This window comes from Carlito syrichta, unplaced genomic scaffold (genome assembly GCF_000164805.1).
Source record: "Carlito syrichta isolate Samal-C Ts95f unplaced genomic scaffold, Tarsius_syrichta-2.0.1 Scaffold288421, whole genome shotgun sequence".
NCBI lineage: Eukaryota > Metazoa > Chordata > Mammalia > Primates > Tarsiidae > Carlito > Carlito syrichta.
Genome location: NW_007232517.1, coordinates 78,022 through 100,618, shown reverse-complemented (window position 1 = coordinate 100,618; position 22,597 = coordinate 78,022). Strand labels below are relative to the sequence as shown.

Here is a 22,597-nt window from a genome sequence, read left to right as displayed (position 1 = left end):
CATGCGCTACCACGCCCGGCTGATTTTTTTTGATTTATTGTAGAGATGAGATCTCGCTGCACAGGCGAATCCCTTAAGGGTTGTGCTGACACTCTAAATCTCTTCCTTAATCATGACTTATTTCTGGAAGCTTTAATAGATTGTCTCATGGGAAATTGACAGCATGAAAAATAGTCAGGTTGGACTCTAGGCAGAATGATTAGGTTATCTGCTGTTCTTTACCTCAAACATTTTCTACTTCCCCCTTTGCTTTAAATCTCTTAATTCAAGGAAGAAAGAAAATGTGCAATTATTGTGTTTCTACTAGTGAATTAAATCATATTATAGTATAAATGATTGTTAAGGCATAATCTACTATTTCTTCCCAAAGTCTATAAATTTCAACAGAGAATAAAGTCTTAAACAAAAAGGATGATCTCTCTTTATAGAATATCAGGTACTGTGGGCTATATGATACTCTCTTTCCTAAATGATACCCAGCAAATAGTCACCAGATAAACACCAAAGAGTAGCTACCTGTGACCCTGATTCTGAGAGCCCTCACTATCTGGGTGGTTGTGGTGATACAATGTACAGTATCCCTGTGGGTGTTTGGCTGAGTGCTGTTAGTGCCAACAGTGAGAAAAATGTTGCTGTTCTTCCAAAAATCACCCAAAGGTAAAGATGTACCTAATGCAGGTTAATTAAGAAGAAATGACTCAAACTGAATTATAGGTTTGTTTTTGTTTTTCTCAGCAGAAGAATTAGCTAGGACGTAGACCTTGAGTTCCCTAGAGATGAGAGGGAAATTTTATTGCCATGAAAATGACGATATTGCCCTTTAGGAAAAATGATATGAGTTGACTAGATCTTGAAGTGACCAAGAAATAAAAATCTCTGCTCCTCACCAATATATACATATTTGTTGTTGTTTGTTTTGCTTTACAATCTGTTTTAAAAGGTATTTGATACTTGATACATGAAAAAGAATACACACCATGAGGGTATAGAGTAATAATAAAACAAGCATTTGTGCATCTATCACTAAAATAAAACGTTACTACTCTCATTGACACTAGCTTTCGCTTTTAATGCAGCTCCTAATTTCCTAGATTGCTAATGAGCAGTAGGTGCTTTTCTTGTTGGGCTGAACAATTTATGGGGACTATCTCATAATTATTCCCAACGACAGTTGAAGAAACTGAAACCGGCACTTAGCACTTAGCACAACCTCAGTGAAATCCAGCAGTTAGGTTTAATCACTTAGGTCACAAATCAGACATGGAAACAGATCAGCTTCATGTCCAACAACCTGAATATTGCAAATGAAAACAAATAACTAGTTACATGGAACAGAAAGAACATGGAAATGGCAAAGTTGAGATTCAAACCACTTCTATCTCCAAATCCACATTCTTTCACACTTGATGTTTTTAGTCATTCATTCATTATTGTGTTCATTCATCCATTGAATACCTGTTATGTTCCAGGCAAATTTTTTTTTTTTTGAGTTGGAGTCTCACTCTGTCGCCCAGACTGGAGTGCAGTGGCCGCTCCCGGCCACCGCAGCCTCGCCCTGCTGGGCTCTGGCGATCCTTCTGCCTCAGCCTTCCAAGTAACCGGAATTACAGGCATGCGCTACCACGCCCGGCTGATTTTTTTTATTTATTGTAGAGATGAGGTCTCACTGCCCAGGCGGGTCTCGAACCCGCAGGCTCAGGCAATCCACTCACCTCAGCCTCCCAAAGGCGCGGGATTACAGGCTGAGCCACTGAGCCTGGCTGCAAATTTTTAAAATAACAGCTTTATTGAAATATACTTCACATACCATACAGTTCCCCCACTCATGGTGTATAATTCAGTGATTTTTTAGGATGTTCATCTCATCACAGTTTTAGAACATTTTTATCACAATAAGAAACCTGATACCCTTCGGCTATCACCCTTCAGTCTTCCCATGTAATACTCAAGCCCTAGGCAAACACTAATATGCTATCTGTGGCTACAGATTCACGAATTCTGAGTATTTTATATGAATGGAATAATATGATATGTGGCCTTTTGTGCCTAGCTTCTTAGCATGTTTTTGAGGTTTATCTATGTTGTAACATGTGTCAGTGCTTCCCTTTTTATTGCTGAACAAATGAATATGCCACATTTTGTTCATTCATTAGTTGATGAATATTTGGGTTGTTTCCACTTTTGGGCTATTATGAATAATACTGCTGTGAACATTGGTATATAAGGTTTTACATGGACATATATTTTCATTTCTCTATGAATGGAATTGATGGTTCACATGACAACTCTAAGTAGCATTTTCAGGAATTGTTAGACTGTTTTTCAAAGTGATTACACCGTTTTACATTTCTACTAGTGGTGTATGAAAGTTCTGATTTCTTTGTATCTTTCTGTTTTTGTTTTTGAGTCAGAGTCTCACTCTGTTACCCAGAGTGGAGTGCAGTGGCACAATCACAGCTCACTGCAACCTCGATCTCCTGGGCTCAGGTGATCCTTCCACCTGCGCCTCCCAAGTAGCTGGGACAACAGGTGTGCACCACCATGCCTAGCTATTTTTTTTATTCTTTGTAGAGATGAGGTCTCGCTATATTGCCTAGGCTAGTGTTTTTGTTTGTTTTAATAGGAACAGGGTCTCACTGTGTTGCCCAGGCTGGAGTATAGTGGCTATTCACAGGCACGATCATAGCTCACAATAGCCTCAAACTCCTGGGCTCAAGTGATCCTCTCACTTCAGCCTCCTGAATAGGTGAAAGTAAGGTCACTGCACTTTCCACATCTTTGAAAGCATTTGTTATTGTCTGTCCTTTTATTATAGCTATTCTACTGGGTACAAAGTGGTATCTTATTGTGGTCTAATAACCGTGACAATGTTGAGTGTTTTTTTGTGTGTATATTGGTCATTTATATATCTCCTTTGGAAAAATGTTTTTTTAGATTCTTTACCCATTTTTTAAATTGGTTTGTTTTTCTTTTATTGTTGTGTTATAAGAGTTCTTTATATATTCTAGATATGTGATTTTCAGATATTTTAAAATTTCCTGATAAAGTCTTTTGAAGAATTAGACTTTAATTTTTTTTTTTTTTGAGTTGGAGTCTTACTCTATCACCCAGACTGGAGTGCAGTGACCGTTCCTGGCCACTGCAGCCTCGACCTGCTGAGTTCAGCAATCCTGCCTCAGCCTTCCAAGTAGCTGGAACTACAGGTGTGCGCTACCACGCCCGGCTAATTTTTTGATTTATTGTAGAGATGAGGTCTCGCCAAGTTACCCAGGCAGGTCTCGAACCCGCAGGCTCAGGCAGTCTACTTACCTCAGCCTCCCAAAGCTAGACTTTAATTTTAATGAAGTCCACCTTATCCATTTTTTCTTTTTGCTTGTTCTTTTGGTGTTATATCTAAGAAATCACTGACTTATCCAAGATCATGAAGTTGTATGCTCTCTTTCTCTCTTTCTTTTAAGAGAGACATAGTTTTAACTCCTCATTTAGGTCTTTCATCTCCACTCCAAATTTTTACCTTAGGTTTTTAGAGTTTTTTTTTTTTTTTTTTTTGCCTTGAGCAGAGAATTACCAGATGTCAGTTTAGTTTTTATTCACTATCCTGCTAACATTTTGGTATATTCTAGTATTTTCATATATATGTTTTCATATGTATATATGCTCTTATGTATACGTGCACGCACGCACATGCGCACGCGCGCGCGCACACACACACACACACACACACACACACACACACACACACACATACTTTTTGAAACCGGATGGAAATTTTGTTGACTCTGATTTCCTGATTGGAAATGCAAGCAGCTCACTAAGGGCAGGAGCGAGTCACAGAGGTCAGTCTCATTTTAGAAACAGAATATAACCTTTGGGAATAGTAGTATAAACACATTGTTCATTTTCAAATTTTAGATCTCATTGTGGACATTAACCAAACTTTTGTTTTATATTCAATATTGAAACTGTCTCAAAAATCTTGCTAGTTCAGATTAATTTAGATGTGCTAAATTAACTTAGATAATTTGTTATCTAAATTTAGATGTGCTAGCCTAAGATTTTATTTATTTTTTTATCTATTAGTTAAACTCTAGGTTAATAATGTTTGACCTTTCTTTAGGTGGAGATGTTGTAATAGTGTATGTTGTATATATGATTACTCAGAAAATATTTGTTATGAATACTGAGTGTTGTATATGTAAAGTCAAAAAACTGTAAGTGGGATAATTATGAGTCAGGGACTGTCTTTTATGTATGTATACATATAGACATATATATGTATACATACAAGCATATTTTTATTACATGTCCATATAATACACAAATATAATTAAATGTTTGATTATATCTGTTGTGGACAAAAATAATACCTTAATGTCAACTTAGAATTTTCAAAGTATCTTATTATGCATTATTATCACCCTCTATGAAATAGACAGATAAGAAACAGAAACTCAAAGAGGCTAACTTTACCCCAAATTACACAGCTAATATATGCTGGAGGTTTCATATATGCAAGTATTATGATTTTAGACCAACTCCTATAATGTCCTCTTGGGGAATCAAATCAGGACCTTCTTCATTTGTCAAAATAAATCTAGATGAGCCTATTCAACTTTGTACTGACTTTCTCACTTCTTCCTTTAAAAGTTGTATGGATATGTACATGTATTTTGTTGTTTATTTAGGTATAATTATTATGTTAAAATGAAACAGATTTTAAGTGTTCAGCTCAATGAGTTTTGACAATTGTATACACCCATGTAATCACTAGCCAAGATAAGATAAAGAACATTTTACCCCAGAAAATTCATTCATGCCTCTTTCCAGTCAATTTCTCTTCTCGTCTGCTGAGGAACTACACTTCTGTCACAAGTTTTGTTTGTTCTTGGATTTCATGTAAATGGAATATAGAAATGCATTCCTTCATGGCTGGCTTCTTTTGCTTAACATAATGTTTTCAGAGAGTCATCCTTGTGTGGGCATCAGGTTTTTGTTTTTTAATTTTGCTGAGTATTGTTTCATTTTATGAATCTACCACAATTTGTTTACCCATTTTTCTGTTGATGGTTATTTGGGTTGTTTGCAGCTTTAGTCTATTATAATTAAGGTTGCTTTAAACATTCTTGTAGAAATCTTTTTATCGACGTATATTTTTGTTTTTCTTGGATGAATAAGAGTAGAATAGGGTAGATGTAGTACAACTTAAAAGAAACTGCCCATGAGTTCTTAGAAGTGGATGGACCATTTTTAGTCTCATCAGCAGTGTTCCACTTGCACCACATCCTCATTAATGTTCTCAGTCTTTTTTCATAATAGTTATTCTAGTTAGTGTGAAATGATATCTTATTGTAGCTTTAATTTGCATTTCCTTAATATCTAGAGATGTTGATTATCTTTTCATGTGTTTATTGGCTACTCATGTATCTTTTTTTGTTGTGTGACATATCTGTACAAGTCTTTTGCCTAGATTATATTAATTTTTTATTATTTATCTCTAGGAGTTCTTTATACATCATGGATACAATCCTTCATCAGATAGGTGCTATGAATATTTTTACCAGTGTATTGCTTGTTTATTACTTTCTTTTGTGGTGTTTGTGTTGGGGTCTTAAAGAAAAAATAATTATGTAGTTTCTTGGATATATATAGAAACTTAAGAAATAAATTTAAATGTCTTCCCAAATTAACAAAGCAAACGTTTAAAAATCTAAATGAACTGACCTGTATGTACTTTACAAAGGTCTTTCCGGTAAGTACCTTTTTTTTTTTTTTTTTTAATTGTTAAACTCTAATCAGAGTTCAGTTTATCACTTATCTAACTGGCCTTGTTAACTCTTTCAGAGAATGTTTACTTCTGAGTGGATTGAAGTTATGAAATTCAAATTTTACTTTTTATTCAGCAAAGAGCTATTGTAATCCCCTCATATTGCAAGTGAGTCCACAACCTGTGGGAACATACTTTCTAGAGAACATACTCCTTCCCTTTGTGTCTTGCTTTCAGTCTGCATAGTGCTCTCAAATTAGTTAGTTCACAAGATCTTTTTATGAGGCAAATAGAATTATTGTGGGGATCCCCATTTTCATATTAGAAAACCAAGGAATGAAATGGTTATGTTCAGTGCAGAGTTTATGACAATCCTGGTGAACAGCCTTACAAACCTAGAATCTTTCTACCCTGCCAGACTTTTTTTAGCTTATGCATGCATGTGTGCATGCACTCACTCACCCTCCCTTCATGGTGGTACAGCAAAAAGTCCGCTTGTTAGGTAGAACATTTACTCATTCTGAGGGCCAAGATCTGTATCTAGCCAGCTCCCTATGTTGAAAAAGTCTAGCCAGCTCCCTATGTTGAAAAAAATCTCTAAAGCTTTATTTGGAAATAACTCCTCCACCTTCCATCCACAGCAATCACTGTGGTCCCAACTACATGACTACATATTAATGTGAACACACACACATATGTACACAAGTTAAAAGTCCTTTATATTTATGTCAAAAGCAGCTTATGATAGGTACACAGGGATTTTGACTCTTCCTATCTCAGTTCATTCTGGCTGCTATAACAAAATACCTTAGACTGAGTAATTTATAAACAACAGAAATTTATTGCTTACAGTTCTGGAGGCTAAGAAGTCCACGAGCAAGGCACCAACAAGATTCAGTGTCTAGTGAGGGCTTGCTCTCTGCCTCTAAGATGACACCTTGTTGCTGTGTACTCACATGGCAAAAGGCACAAGGCTACTCTCTTCAACCTCTTTTATACGGACACTGAATTATAGCTGACTTTTGCTGTCAGCTTTAATTGGCTTATTTTATCATAAAATAAACCCTCATGACTTAATCCCTAAAAGCCCCACTTCTTAATACTATCACATTGGGTATTAGATTACAACACAGGAATTTTGGGGGTAACACCAGCATTCAGGCCATAGCGCTTCCCTTACTCTGGTTAGGAGTATTTATAGTTTTATACCATAATAATACCCTGGCATATATCATTACTCAGCAATAAGCATATTGCAGCTTATTTATTTTAAGCTATCACTATCCTAGACTGCTTTGGAAATAACCATAGTATTTTCCATTGCTTTATAAAAATATCTAAGAATGGTTGATAGCATATGAGACAGAGTCACTGTTCTTATTCTCTTGAACCAGTCCTAGTGACAATTAGTTCTTTGATGTTTATTTGTTTGTCTGACTGTTTTAAATGCACATATTTTGTACATCTGCTCAGGGAGCTGATGTGGACCTTAAACAAATTGAAGTTAGATTTTCATTAATTTCTGGAAGGGAAGACTTTATAATGAGTTGCTTAGATTGGACATTTTGTGGTTGGAGGGAAATTGCTTCATACAACAGATCAAAGAAAGAAATAAACAAGGAACTTGGCACAAGTAGGGCCCAGCCCCCAACCTCTTTGTGGACCTTGCCCCTGGGGTGGGATTGTAAGGGCAGAAGGTTGAACGGGCCTCATCCTGTGTGTAGCCCCTCAGCCTCAGGCACATGGGAGGTGTGGTGGCATCTCAGTATTGCATCCTTTTCCCACTGAATTTTGCTGTCAGCCTTAACTGGTTTATTTTATCATAAAATAAATTCATGTGACATAAGATAAAATGGAAGTTTTTACATTCTTTCCATTTCTGTTATATATGAGTATTCCTCACTCGAAATAAGATTTATTCCCTTTTATGTATCTTTAAATTCAATTCTAGAAGAAATGACAATACTGAAAAATAGAAGTATCTAAGTCTGTTTTAGCATTAGTGTTTGCATCTCTTAAAAACAATAAGCAACAAATTTGATGAGGGAAATTTAGCAATTAGAGAGTTAGAGGTTAATTTTGGTGAGTGAAAAAAATTTACCCAGGTTATGGTGTAGAATGGTATTTTATCTAATATAAGCATTAGACACAGAAGCAGCAAATGTAAATTGGGCAGTGTGCATTTAAATCTGTGTAGCTGTGTGTATATCTTGGTGTCTATTACTTAGCATTTTGTATATCTTGGTGTCTATCACTTCAGATCACTAGCTATATTTGGTTAGGTTTTTGATGTTTATATATAATAGATAAGTTTTTTTAAAGTTTTGGATACACAGATAACTAATGCCAACTAGTTAAAAAATACATATTTGGTAAATTACCAAATTTACCATGGGAGAAAAATGTATGAGAGAGGGCTTAGTCTCTAAAGAAGGCATTGTTTCTAAGACCAGATCTGTTTCTTGTGTAGTTGTTGTTGAGTAGTTAATACATTGTTATGTTTCAGAATTTAAAAGGTACAATAGGGTATGCTATGAAAATTATTTCTCCCTGATACTCAGTTTCTCTTTCCAGAAGACAATCAATGTTTTAATCTTTAAGCCACTTTGATTTTTATCAACTTAGATAAATTTTGACATATTTTTGATCAAATGTGTACCTAGTATTTTATGTTCTGTTTATATCATTTGGCATGACTTTATTACCTATCATATTGACTGATTAAGAGCATAAAATTGTCTCTACTTAACTATTTTCTTAATAGACATTTAAATTTTTTGTTGAATTTTGCTCCTACTAAAAATAGCATACAGCATATTTGTATAAATACAGGTACTTTTTAATTAACAAGTTACCATATTTATGAAATTCTATGTATCAGATGATCATATTTACAATCCTTTTTCCCTTGGTAAGGCTGTTATTAATTTTTTTTAATAACAACTAAAAAGTCAGGATCTCATTCTGTTGTCCAGGCTGGAGCACAGCAACATGATCACGGTTTCTTGCAACCTTGATCCTCCTGCCTCAGCCTCTTGAGTAGCTGGGACCACAGGTGTGCGCCACCATGCCTGGCTAATTTTTTTTATTTTTTTGTAGAGACGAGGTCTCACTGTGTTGCCCAGGATGTTGCCTGTTATTAAATTAATAATAACAGGCAATAAGATAATCAGTGGAGTCTTAGGACAGAGGAAATATGATATTTCTCTGTATTTGTTTCTTAGAGGGTACTCAATCAGTTAAAGTGTTTGATGACATCATAATGCTCATCTTACCAGTGTAATTGAATAGATTTTATATTTTATTCATCCTCCTCTGTCCTCAGTTTAATATGTATGAGATAGTGGTCAACCTCGAGTTTGAAAAAGGACAATGTGTATTTGCCATGTATGTTTCTCTCTAAGTGTTATGAACATCCAAAGTTTTAAATGATTTAAATAGCAGTTTTTTCTAAAATTATTGAGTACTTCTGAACAATATTTGCTTTCATGTTCCTAAGTTTATCATAAGTTTTTCAAAATATGTATTAAGCTGGGCACGATGGCTCACCCCTGTAATCATAGCACTTTGGGAGGTGGAGGAGAGAGGATTGCCTGAGTCTACGGGTTCAAGAGCAGCTTAGGCACCTTGGCAAGACCTCATCAAATCTAATAATTGACTGAGCATAGTGGTGCGCTCCTGTGGTCCCATCTACTTGGAAGGCTGAGGTGGAAGGAATTGCCTGAGCCCAGCAGGTCGGGCCTACGGTGGCCATGAGAATGCCATTGTACTCCAGCCTGGGTGATAGTTAGACTCCAACTGGAAAAAAAAATGCGTATTAATTTTAAAAACACATATTTTTTAGAGACAGGGTCTCTGTAGTCCTGAGCTCAAGTGAGCCTGAACTTCTCAGCTCAAGTGAGCCTCCCACCTCAGTCTCCCTGTTGCTGGGACTATAGACATGCACCATCATACCTGGTTTATATATCTTAATTTTTATTTTTATTTTTAGTTGGAATCTCACTCTGTCACCCAGATTGGAGTGCAGTGGCATGTTCCCGGCCACCGCAGCCTTGACCTGCTGGGCTCCGGCGATCCTTCCGCCTCAACCTTCCAGAACTACAGGCGCATGCTACCACACCCAGCTAATTTTTTGATTTATTGTAGAGATTAGGTCTCACCAGTTGCCTGGGTGGGTCTCGAAACCATGGGCTCAGGCAATCCACTCGCCTCGGCCTCCCAAAGTGCTGGGATTACAGGCTGAGCCACCGAGCCTGGCCTGTATATCTTAATTTTTAAAACATATACAATGATGTAATTGCTAGAAGTTTTCTTCTTTCAAATACAATAGAGTGCCTAGGCATGAAACAAATTCATAAATGTGTACTAGTATGTCATTGTTTGTACAATCACTTGCCAGATTATAATTATTTGAGTCAGAGTTCTACTCTGTTGCCCAAGCTGCAGTGCAGTGGCACAGTCATGGCCACTGAAGCTTCAACCTGCTTGGCTCAGGCGATCCTTCTGCCTCGGCCTTCCAAGTAACCGGAACTATGGCGTGCACTACCATGCCCGGCTAATTTTTAAATTTTTATTGTAGAGACAAGGTCTTGCCAAGTTGTCCAGGCTGATCTTGAATCCCAGGGCTCAGGCAATCCTGTCACCTCTGCCTCCCAAAGTGCTGGGATTACAGGTGTGAGCTACCACACTTGGCCAGATTATATATGTTTGTAAATGCACACCAGTTGAGTTTTGTGGTTATGTCCAATACATTGTTGACTTAGTAAATGTGCTAAGTAACTAATCTTCAAAGCATAAAATAATTAATGCGTATATGTTTTAAGATAGTCATTTCCAGCCGGGCTCGGTGGCTCAGCCTGTAATCCTGCGCTTTTGGGAGGCTGAGGTGAGTGGATTGCCTGAGCCCGTGGGTTCGAGACCCGCCTGGGCAGGCGAGACCTCATCTCTACAATAAATCAAAAAATTAGCCGGGCGTGTTAGTGTGCGCCCGTAGTTCCAGCTACGTGGAAGGTTGAGGTGGAAGGATCGCCAGAGCCCAGCAGGTCGAGGCTGCGGTGGCCGGGAGCAGCCACTGCACTCCAGTCTGGGCGACAAGTGAGACTCCCAACTCAAAAAAAAAAAAAAAAAAAGATATTCATTTCCTTTTCTTATTTGTACCTTTTTTGTTTTGTTTTAGTAAAAGTCTGTTATTTGTACACTGCAAGAAATTTGAAGCATTGTTAGAGGAGTATACATCTCAGTAAACTGGCAATTACTCCCAAGAGTCTGTGAGAGCAGGGAGGGGAGGAAAGAATTGTGGGGAGGGGGGAAACATGGGTTGGAATACTCCTGCCCTGTAGGATGTTAGGATTCACTAATGATTATAAACATGAAAGAACTTTGTGTTTATTTAAACACAGTGTCTACATTTAACACTTGGCACCTAAGGGCTGACACTGTCTGGTGGTGACAAATTTTGGAGATTATAATCAAAATATGTGGTTCTATTCTTATTTTTAATCTGCTTTAGAACATAAAGCAGATTTTTTAAAAGATAGCCTTTCCAGTCATTATTTAAACAAAAGATTTCAGAGAAGTAGTAAACTTAAGTTGGTGTGGTCTTTAATACTAGCTACAGGAGCAATTACTTGGATTATCATTTTAACATAATTTTTCACCCAGCAATCTTTTTGAAAGTATTGTTTGCTTAGATTGAAACATTAAAATGCTTCCTTCTGCCTGCAGTGCAACAGATTAAAAGAGAGAGAAATGCAGGCAAATCAATATGTAAAATTGGGTCAGTACATCGTTGGGGGACCTGTGTACCAGTGGTCTGGATTGTGTCGAGTTGGGGGAGTTACAGGAAACCAAGAGAGAGAGACAGCAAATTGCTGCACCTCCCTGCTCAAAGGACAAAAAGGGGATTAGGGAGCTGGGGAATCTAGGACAATAAGCTGCCCACGACAAGGAAAGGAATCTAGTATCAAGTGCTGGCAACTTTGGAGGTTGAAAGGAGTAAGGGGTCAGGATTGGAGCAGGAGTAGCTGGGGGAGTTACAGCCCCTGGACAATTAGGAAAATGTTGCTGCCCCTTGGAGGGAACTCTGGGAGAGCTGTGGGTTTTAGATCAGTGAGCAGGAATGTGAGTCAAGGGAGAGCACTGAAGTGCCATTAAAGGCTGCCTGTGAGTTTTTCGGGCATTGTTTGTAGTCTTTCTATACCTGTGGAATTTCAGTGCCCCAGTGAGGCACACATTTCATATTTCACATGTGATGTGCTTGGAGTTAAGTTTGATTATATAAAATGATTATGATATGAATATTATTATGAATATGGTTATGATTATATAATATAAAGTTTAAGAAGATGTGGAAATGGGATTTTTTTTACTTCATGAAAGGATATATATATATAATTATTTTATACATATTTTTTTTCCTTTCTACAGAAACCAAAAAAGGAATTGGTAGCGGCTTTGTTAAACACTTTATTTCTCTACTTGTTAACAGATTTCAGATGCAAATACACTCTCATTATCTGAATTCAAATCTCTGTCACTCACCACTAGAGGTGGAATGTGGCTTTGATCTCAGAGTGTTGTAACTAGATGTTTCATTTTTTCCAGCTCTGCCTTAAAGAGTTTTTCTGATTTTGTCTAGAAATGATGCTAACATTTATCTTCTTAAACTCTTCCCTTTTATGTGGGTGTAGCTATCTATGTACCTGTCTCAGAGTTTTGCTCAGGATAATACATTTTGGAATTTGAACCAGAGGAGGCTTTTCACCTCTGACTTAAAACACCTCTATGGGACCAAGGTTGTGTGAATTGCTCTGCAATCCAAGGAAGCAAGGGCAAGTGGCAGCGCGAAAGAGAATGCTCTAGGAAGAGGAAAGAAACAGTTGTGCATCTGAATTTTTGCTGCAGCTGGTAAAAGATACCAGTCTTCTACCATCTCTCTCCTTTTCACTGGGTAGTGTCCTACTGCCACATCTGGCTTTACTTTTGTTTTCCAAATTGATTTATTAGTTTTACTATTTTGAATATGACTGGGATGGAAAGACTGGCCTGAGAAGCAATGTTGATATTTCAAATGGAAATAATCCTAGAGGTCAACTGAACTGAGACAGAGTTTGGGGCCATCCCTGTGATGGGTCTTCCTCTCTAGCATGGTCAAAGCATTCTGACTCTCGTTCCCTGTGAAGAACAGGCAGGTGAAGAGGTAGTCAAATGTAGAGGTTTTTCTGGATTTTCCTTTTTCACACTGCCAGTCTGGCTCTGACGTGAAATCCCTCTGTCTCTCCTCCCTTACCTGCAGGCTGGAGGCTCTCAGGTCATCTTCACTAACCCCTTGGAGATAGTGAAGATTCGTCTGCAGGTAGCCGGGGAGATCACCACAGGACCCAGAGTCAGTGCCCTAAATGTGCTGCGGGACTTGGGACTTTTTGGTCTGTATAAGGTGAGTAGATTCCCTCTTATGGTCTCAGTTGTAGAGGTTGTAATGTACTCAATACAAATGTGAAAGAATGCCAAAGAAGCCAGACTTCTCCCCCCCCAAATTGAAAAGCAATCTTTTCCAGCAGGGTAGTCCCTGGAGTAGAACAATCAAACAAAAAGAAAAAATCAGGACACTTCTGTTAGTGGTAGTGGGACACACACAAAAGTTCTCCTGTTGTCATCTTCAGACATTTATGAAGCTGCCGGCAGGGAGACCAGCACCACAGACCTGCTGGCTTCAGGCTCACAGCCTTTCGTTTGCCAGGTGGAGGGGAGGTTGGGAAAAGTTTATTTGGTGTGTTCTCTTTGAACTGGTTTAGGACTTCAAAATAATCATGTCTAGTTTGAGTTTGAGTTATCTCTATTGTTATCTTCCCAGTAGGAGCTTCTCTTTGTCTTAATAATTTGACCACAGTAAAATAGTAGTAGAGTTTGGTAGGATTCAGGTCATTAAGAAGTTAAGTGGTAGGATTTGTCAGTAATGAATTCCATTAAAAAAAAAAAAACCAACAACAGCAGAGTGTATCATACTTTAGCAAAATGCCAGTCAACAGATTCCTTCCCTGCAGGTATACTTACTCCCGTCATTATGGATCAAATGTAATGGAGCAGAAGCTATTATTTTTCTTAAACAAGGAAGAGTATTTCTTTCCATTCCTCTGCCTGGTATAAGGGGAAATACGTAAATTTAGCCACTGTAAGCAACTGTGTTTTTACAGCATCTGATTTATTTATAGATCCATCACTGCAGAAATGTATAAATTTACTTCTGTAACTGCAAATTAAAAATTTTCTAGATTGGAATCACAAGCTACAGGGCTCTCCAGAGACTATCATACAATGATGTCTATCTTGAGAGAGTTTTGTACATGCTTTTGCTCCCCTTCCCCACCCCCAATTTCATCCTTTTGGGATTCCTTTTGAGAGCTGAACTTATTAATACTGTTTCTCCCTGTATTATTCTTTTGAGAGTCCTTGGATTTTTGTAAAATGCTTGAGTTTGTCTTTTAAAAACAGAGCCATTAGGTAAACAGTCACTGGGTGTCAAGGTGGAGCCCTATAAAGCCAGGCAAAGCCCTGGGCAGTGCAATAGACAAGGAAGGTGTTCATTGGGGCCTCAATCACTGCAACTAGCTGTCCCTGGGTGGTTTTTGACTCCCATGGGAACCTACTGCTAATGTATGCTGCCTGGGTTCTCCAGACAAAAAAAAACAAACACCAGACATAGAGAATGAGGAAGGAAGACTTATAGTTTCTTTTTCCCCCTCCCTAGAATAGTTACCTTCCTTCACCATTGCCCACAACTTTTTACCTGGCTTTCTGAGGTCTCTAAATTGATGCTCATAAATTGAGTTAGTGATTTGTCAGTTTTGGGGACTACTTTTACCGGTTTCTTGGGAATCAAGCTATTTGTCTTGGGATTTAAAGTCTAACTCCTACTACCTTGCCTCCACCAAAGCCAAACAGAATAAGCAACCTGGAGGTTTGAGAATTAAATTTTTTATTAACCTTAAAAAGAATCCAGCTGGGCTCGGTGGCTCAGCCTGTAATCCCAGCGCTTTGGGAGGCTGAGGTGAGTGGAATGCCTGGGCAACTTGGCAAGACCTCATCTCTACAATAAATAAAAAACTAGCCAGGTGTGGTAGCGCACGCCTGTAGTTCCAGCTACTCGGAAGGCGGAGGCGGAAGGATCGCTGGAGCCCAGCAGGCCGAGGCTGCAGTGGCTGGGAGCGGGCACTGCACTCCAGTCTGGGCGACAGGGTGAGACTCCAACTCAAAAAGAAAAAAAAGAATCCAATTCAATGGATTATAGATTCAGTTATGCAACATTAATAAATTATAATATGCCATACAACGTTGTGCCTATAGTTAATATGCTGCACTCGTAAACATTTAAGTGGGCAGATCTCATGTTGTGTGTTCCTATCACAGTAAAAGATCAACTAACTTTCAAAGACATGAATCTATATTAGCAGTGCCAGAAAGTTCTCAGTTATCAGAGTGTTCTCGTTACCCAGTTATTAGCTCTAGGACTCTAGACTGTATCATGCTTTCACAAACCTGGAGACATGCATATGTCCTTGTTCCCCACTAACCTCTCCCTTGCTCCTATTTGCCTTCCACAACAGTTCCAGTGCTGTTGGAAGGACACCTCATGCTTGTCATAGACAGCCCCCTGCATCCCATTTGGGCATTCTCACTCTGTTTACACACTGTTTTGCACTATTTCCTCACTGTGTGACAGGGTGCCAAAGCGTGTTTCCTCCGAGACATTCCCTTCTCTGCAATCTATTTTCCTGTTTATGCTCATTGCAAAATACTTCTGGCTGATGAAAACGGACACGTGGGAGGTTTAAATCTTCTTGCAGCTGGAGCCATGGCAGGTAACTACAATTTTTTTTTAACTGAAATAATTCTTCTCTCATTATCTTTAAAAAGTACAGAATCTCTCTGTACTTTCCCCCTATATTTCTGAGAGGGTTATTGTTTTTGTCTGACTTAGTTTAAATATGATCACTTTTTCTCCTTTGTAGGATGTGCTGTAATTCTGATGAGAGTTAATTACATTTGCATAATGTGGATAAACAACTTAATGCAGCTTAGCAACTCAGAGCCAAATTAGATCTGCCCATCTAAATTGGGCTTTCATCATTAACATGTTTCTTACTCTCCTGTGCCCCTGAATCCTTGAGTGCAGCCAAGCTGAGCATTAAGGTGAAAAAGTTTTTCATCAAATCAGTTGTTTTGTTGTAATGCTGATCTAGCATGCCCTTACTTTCTGACTCTGTATATTGGCACCTACATGATTTGGCTCAAAATTGAGCTTTCTTCATGAAACTGTCCCTGTTCTTCCTATCATCTCCCTCATTAGACCAAAGTAAGCAGTACCCTTCATCAAAGCACCCTGAGCTTGATTTTCATCTCTTTTGTGACCCTTAACACTTTGTCTTTTATCAGTGTTTGCATAAGTTTTGTCTTCTGTAGTAGGCTGAGAGTGTCTTGAGGGCAGGTGCTATCATTCTGTTCATCCTTGCCTTCCCTGTATGGTGATTTAGTCTTAATAAGAGCTCAGTAAATACCAGTAAAGTGAATAAAAACCCTCATGTAACCCAAGACACCAAATTAGGCACAGAAAAGATTCCATCAGAAAGAGGAGCCTCACAAATGCAGCAAGGTACTGAGATATTTCCTTCTGATCTCACAGGTATAGCCTTACTCTTGAGTTATGAAGGAACTGACTTGGAGTGGAAGGAGTTGCTTGCACCAACAATCAGAAATGGCAGAGGCAGGAAAGGGTGCATATTTGCTAGTATTGAGTCATTACAGAGCTCAGTGTGACTCTGACTGGCTGGGCTTCTGTTCACTGTGTGACTAACACTTGTTGGGCTCCTCCTCTGGTGGCCCTGGATAAAGAGTAGGACCTCTGAGCAGTTCCTGAAGTATGTCATGCTTGGTGTGTGGCAGGAACCCTTGGTTCTGAGAGTGCTAGGAGGAACCATGTAGTTCTTGCTTGTGATGACAGGAGATGCCTTGTGATTAGTTAAGAAACTCCCCAGGGAGCATACAGCCCTTATTAAGGGTCCAGCAAATCCCTTGTCCTCTAGCATTTGTCATTTCAGTCAGTTGTACCATTGAAAGTCGGTGAAGTTACCTGCTCAGTCTTGGCACTGAGTTTTACCAGCCCCTTTCTGGTACTTACCAGTCTCCCAGTTTTCAGTCGGGGCCAACATTTTTCCTCCAGGCTCATTCCTATGCTTTCCAACCAGCAGCAAAAGGCAACCAGAGAACAGTCTAATAATGGACAAATATTTTGCCAGGGGTGGATGGAACCAAGTGAACATTTCCATGGAACTGTCAGCACCAACTTATTCACCACAGACATTTGATGTCAGTTTTCAGGATGAGATGGATTTTTCTAATTTTTATGAGTAAAGTTTCCCTGGCAAGTACTGAGAACATTCAGAATTCTGCCTCCAGAGACAGGCAATTTACCTGGTTTCATCTGAATAAGGTGCAAGACAGTGCCAAGGGAAGGTATTTGCATCGTTCTCTAACAGAGCCCCCCATAAGGCCGTCAGCTCCTTGTGATGATACAGTAATATTCAGGCCAAATCAAATTTCCATCCCCTGGTGGAGGTTATGTTGCTCCTTTGTTCTCTGTTTTGTTTTATAAGTAAAAGGCATGGTTCTGAAATCCCTCTTGCATGTCCCGCTGCTGATCATCTCAAAATTACCCCTGGGAGCTCAGGCAGTCTTTCCATGATCAGCTCCCCTATTGTTTTTTTTTTTTTGAGTTGGAGTCTCACTCGGTCGCCCAGACTGGAGTGCAGTGGCGGCTCCCGGCCACTGCAGCCTCGCCTACTGGGCTCCAGCAATCCTTCCGCCTCAGCCTTCCGAGTAGCTGGAATTACAGGCATGCACTACCATGCCCGGCTGATTTTTTGATTTATTGTAGAGATGAGGTCTCGCTGCCCAGGCGGGTCTTGAACCCGTGGGCTCAGGCAATCCACTCACCTCAGCCTCCCAAAGGCGTGGGATTACAGGCTGAGTCACTGAGCCCGGCTAAGGTGATATTTCTTATAAAAATGTATAAAATATATGTGTAGGAGTTTGAGAAACTGAATAATTGGGTTTAGTATACTATCAAGCATTTACTTTGTCTTTTTATGGAAGAGACAGTTCTGATCAAGGTGTTAATGTATGTGAAGGTGTCACACTTGTGGCATCACATCAGCAGAAGTTTTTTGCTTCTTTTTTTCCCCTAAAGTTATGAATGTTAACCAGAATTTTCAGTTGATTTTTTTTTCTTCCAACAAAATATTAATGTATTCACAGAAACAAAGAACAGAGTACCATATGTTCTCATTCATAACCAGACCTTTAACGATTATAATACTATAAGAAAGGGATTGGGAGTATTGGGAAACTGTCAGGGGAGGAGGGATGGGATTGGCAGTTAAGGAAAACTGCTAGGGGAAGAAGGGGCATACCTCATCAACAAGGGTACCTGCATAATCAACGTTTGTATACCTAACCCTGAATTGTACCCCACATCTTTATAATAAAAATTAAATTAAATTTAAAAAATAATAAAAATATTAACATATCAGCTGGTGTGGTGGCTCAGCCTGTAATCCCAGCACTTTGGAAAGCTGAGGCAAGAGGATTGCCTGAGCCCAGGGATTTGAGACCAGCCTGGGCAACTTGGTGAGACCTCGTCTCTACAATAAATCACAAAAACTAACCAGGCATGGTGGCATTTGTCTGTAGTTCCAGCTACTTGGAAGGCTGAAGAGAAAGGATTGCCTAAGCCCAGCAGGTAGAGGCTGCGGTAGCCGTGAGCATGCCACTGCACTCCAGCCTGGCTGACAAGAGTGAGAGACTCCAACTCAAAAAAAAAAAAAAAAAAGATATAAATGTTATCACTGATCCATACAGAAAAACCAGACTCATTTATATTATTAAAAAGATTGCAGTAAGCAGACCTAAATAAATAAATGTGGCTTTTTCCTGAAAGGTGTGCCTGCTGCATCTTTGGTGACCCCTGCTGATGTCATCAAGACAAGACTGCAAGTGGCTGCTCGCGCTGGCCAGACGACATACAGTGGTGTCATCGACTGTTTCAGGAAGATACTTCGGGAAGAGGGGCCCTCAGCATTTTGGAAAGGGACTGCAGGTAGAGCCTGAGGTCATACAGAATTGCTGGCTTTAGTGTCCTACTCCTGTTACTCAGTGGTTGTCTTGACCATTGTCGTCTGGTTTTTAAGTCTCTCCCACCCCTGCCTCTCTTTTTCAGCTCGAGTGTTTCGATCCTCTCCTCAGTTTGGTGTTACCTTGGTCACCTATGAACTTCTTCAGCGGTGGTTTTATATTGATTTTGGAGGCCTGTAAGTACAGCAGCCCAACTCCTTTTCAAAGAGATCACCAAAACCAAACAAATGTTTGTTCTGTCTACAAAGGCATTTTTGGAACTCTTATAAAACTGATAGTCCTTTAAGACTAATGCATTGGCCAGGCTCTGTGGCTCAGCCTATAATCCCAGCACTTTGGTAGGCCAAGGCAAGTGGATTGCCTGAGCCCACAGGTTCAAGACCAGCCTGGGTAACTTGGCGAGACCTCGTCTCTACAATAAATAAAAAATTAGCCAGGTGTGGCAGCATGCACCTGTAGTTCCAACCACTTGGAAGGCTGAGGCGGAAGGATTGCTGGCGCCCAGCAGGTCAATGCTGGGGTGGCCATGAGTCTGCCACTGCACTCCAGCTGGGTGACAGAGTGAGACTCCAACTCAAAAAAAAAAAAAAGACCAATGCATTTTAAAAGGGGGCTTAAGAAGCTTCTTTGCTAAGGAAATAAGACCTTGAGAGAGTGACATCATACATAATATTAAGCAGCTATTTGGGGGAATCTTAGGGAGACAGCATATTAAAGTTCTATATAAGTAATTATCTTTTTTCATGTAAGCACATACTGAGCTTCATGGAGTCAGATTCTTATGTGGATTTTATTTTACATCCTTTTACCAGTAGTAATGTAAATTTGTATTAAAAATTCACACTTTTGTGAATTTTCTTTCAGTGACCTAAGCCGTTTTGCACCCTGATATTTCATTATTTACCACAATTTGTTATCAGATAGGTATAGGTATTCTTAGAGCTAATTTGCTGGGGGGAAAAAAATAGGTCCAAAACGAGGGTATCCCCATGGACACGTCACTGGTGGGGTGCAGGCCAGAAATTGGATTTCTGGAAACTTATGACTTGAAGCAAGCTTGCACTGGAGAGAAGAGGAATTACTTGTTGAATTTGCTGAGTGGAGAAGTTGTACCCAAAGCAAGCAACTGTCAGCTTTTCAGGAGAAGACTGAGAACCTTCTGAGTCCTCACATTGTAGACCTGTGAACCCCTCTCTTGCTCAAAGGACAAGTAGGGAATTAGCTGCTGAGCCAAGGGACATATGCAGAAAAGGTGGAGGTGGAGGGACCTGTACAAAAAAATGAGAACAATAATCATACAATTCTGTTGTAGAAATCTTAAAGTTCAAGCTTTTCTATGCTTTTATTTTCTGTAAAATTAAGAACTAAACCTATTTCTCTTTAACCTTTATGAGACTATAATTTTAAAAGTTAACTTAAAATTATAAAAATTAAAAATTATGTCAAAATAAAAAATATATATATACTTTAAATTAATTTCATATATCCTTAGTACAGAAAATTTGGAAAACAAAGTATGAAAGAAAAAAATTATCCAAAATCCTACTTCCCAGAGAGTCTTAATATTCAAGTGTATTTTCTTCTGATCTTTTTTCTGTGGGTTTATTTATATATATATGCATTGAAAATGAGGCCATTTCTCTTTTAAATCAAATATGTGAATGTGTTGCTCTCAAAGCAACTATAAATCATCACTAATGCAGCATAGATTACATGGAAATATTGAGACAAATACTCCTCTCTGTGGCACATGGGTCAGACTGTTCAGTCGTAAGTAAGCCACCCTCATCAGTCTTTAGCACACTAACCATTGGCTTTTTCCTGCCAACAGCAAACCCTCTGGCTCAGAACCAACACCCAAGTCGCGCATTGCAGACCTTCCTCCTGCCAATCCTGATCACATCGGTGGATACAGACTCGCCACGGCCACTTTTGCTGGCATTGAAAACAAGTTTGGCCTTTATCTCCCCAAATTTAAATCTCCTACTGTTGCTGTGGTTCAGCCAAAAGCAACAGTGGCAGCAGCTCAGTGATGAGCTGACCGTTGAGTGTGGCAAAATGGAGCCCTGAAGAGAGAGGCCTAGGAGAGCAGGCCTGTAATGTATCCAGTCAGCTGCATGGTGCTGACTGAGCTGAGGAGTCAAACTATTCTTTCTATATGACATATACATATATTTGTTTATAAAATAATCATTTGCCCAGGGAGAAAACCATGACGCAATTTCAAGCTTTAGTCTTATGTGTTGAAATGTTTTTCTAAGCCTTGGCATGAATTAGTGGTGTAGACTGCTTTGCACAGCTTGCACATACAGTGACTGTACATATTGTACATCTTTGTACAGAGACATCTTGGCACCTCATCCCAACAATCACGTTTATAGAAATGTAATGCGGTTCTGAGTGGCTTGAAATGTACAGAATGTTTTGAAGGTGTTTTATTAAGAATCACATGAGAATAAATGTATTAAAATTAAATTCATTCTCTTATTGGTGACTTATGGAAATAAAGCATCAATATTGGATGTATTTAATTCCTAGTCTGTTTTCCATTCTGGAATAAAAAGGTATTTGCTGATAAACGGCATAATGAAACAGTGCTGACACCACTGAATAAGATACTTTGGAAAGATGCATGCCAACGGATGCCAGAGGACCAGCTAACGACTTGTGTGTACTGATACGTTGCCATTTGTATTTAATGTGTGTGTAGATCCTCCTCTGTTCATCAGTCAAAAAGCACTTCCTCGACAGCCCCTCTCCTGTCCATGTGCATATGGAAACAAGGACGTCTCCAGTATTACTGGCTTATTTTTGCTTTCCTTTGACACAGCAAGGCAAGGGCCAAGCTTCCAAAAGAGTAAAGGATACTCTGGCAATTTTCCTTCATATGGATATAATTCCAATCAAAAATAAAATGCACACCAAAATATAAGTGTGTAGTTGGATTTTTCTTCATAAATGTACTGATAGTTCTTTTTGTTCTGATTCACTTACTGATTCCAAACAACTCATGATCAGGTTTGCCCTTTTTCCCACCTTTACAGGAAATAAACAATTTGGTTGGGAAGGGGATAGGATAGAGTGAGGGAAGGGAAGAAGAAAGAGAAGAAAAGCTCTATATGGTGGTTGAGTGGGGTCTGTGTTCTTACTTAGGAATTCAAATGTAGACTGTTTATTCCAAAAATCACTCACCAAGGGTGTGATTACTAATTTGGGTCTAAACATGCATCTTGACAGCCACAGCCACACTTTGCTATCGATGTGATTTGATGTGTAGCATCAGAATTTATTTACTTTAGCAAAGTGCTCTGGGAAGACTTTATTGCCATTGCCAATAAGCTGGGATATGAGAATGTATGCAAATATTTTCAAGGGGCAAGTCTGGAGATGGACCAAGTCATTTCACAGTGCACATCAATTGATGGCTGACATAGCCCTTAACACAAGTGTAGGCTCTCAAGGCCCTCCAGGAACAAAAGAATTAGCTTTGAAAGCAAGTTATTTCCAAATGTATTTTACTGTTCTTATTAAAATGGAACAAATAACAGCACAGTTGTTTTGCTGTTACGACTTGTTAAAAATATACAAGTAGCCCATGGGCATGTGATTGCAAAAGATTCACATAAAATAATATGTATCTAGAGTAAG

General features: G+C 39.1%; 1 protein-coding gene across 2 annotated transcripts in view; it reads left to right on the top strand.

Annotated features, from left to right (window-relative positions):
* SLC25A12 (solute carrier family 25 member 12) overlaps window positions 1–21,881 on the top strand; it is a 79,636-nt gene extending 57,755 nt beyond the window's left edge. For both annotated transcript variants that reach the window (XM_008053760.2, XM_021710312.1), the window contains 5 exons: window positions 13,059–13,199; window positions 15,483–15,621; window positions 18,756–18,914; window positions 19,035–19,125; window positions 20,781–21,881. In XM_008053760.2, the coding sequence (XP_008051951.1) occupies window positions 13,059–13,199; window positions 15,483–15,621; window positions 18,756–18,914; window positions 19,035–19,125; window positions 20,781–20,982 (732 nt within the window). In that variant the 3' untranslated portion in view covers window positions 20,983–21,881. The remainder of the gene's footprint in view (window positions 1–13,058; window positions 13,200–15,482; window positions 15,622–18,755; window positions 18,915–19,034; window positions 19,126–20,780) is intronic.
* The last annotated feature ends 716 nt before the right edge of the window (window positions 21,882–22,597 follow it).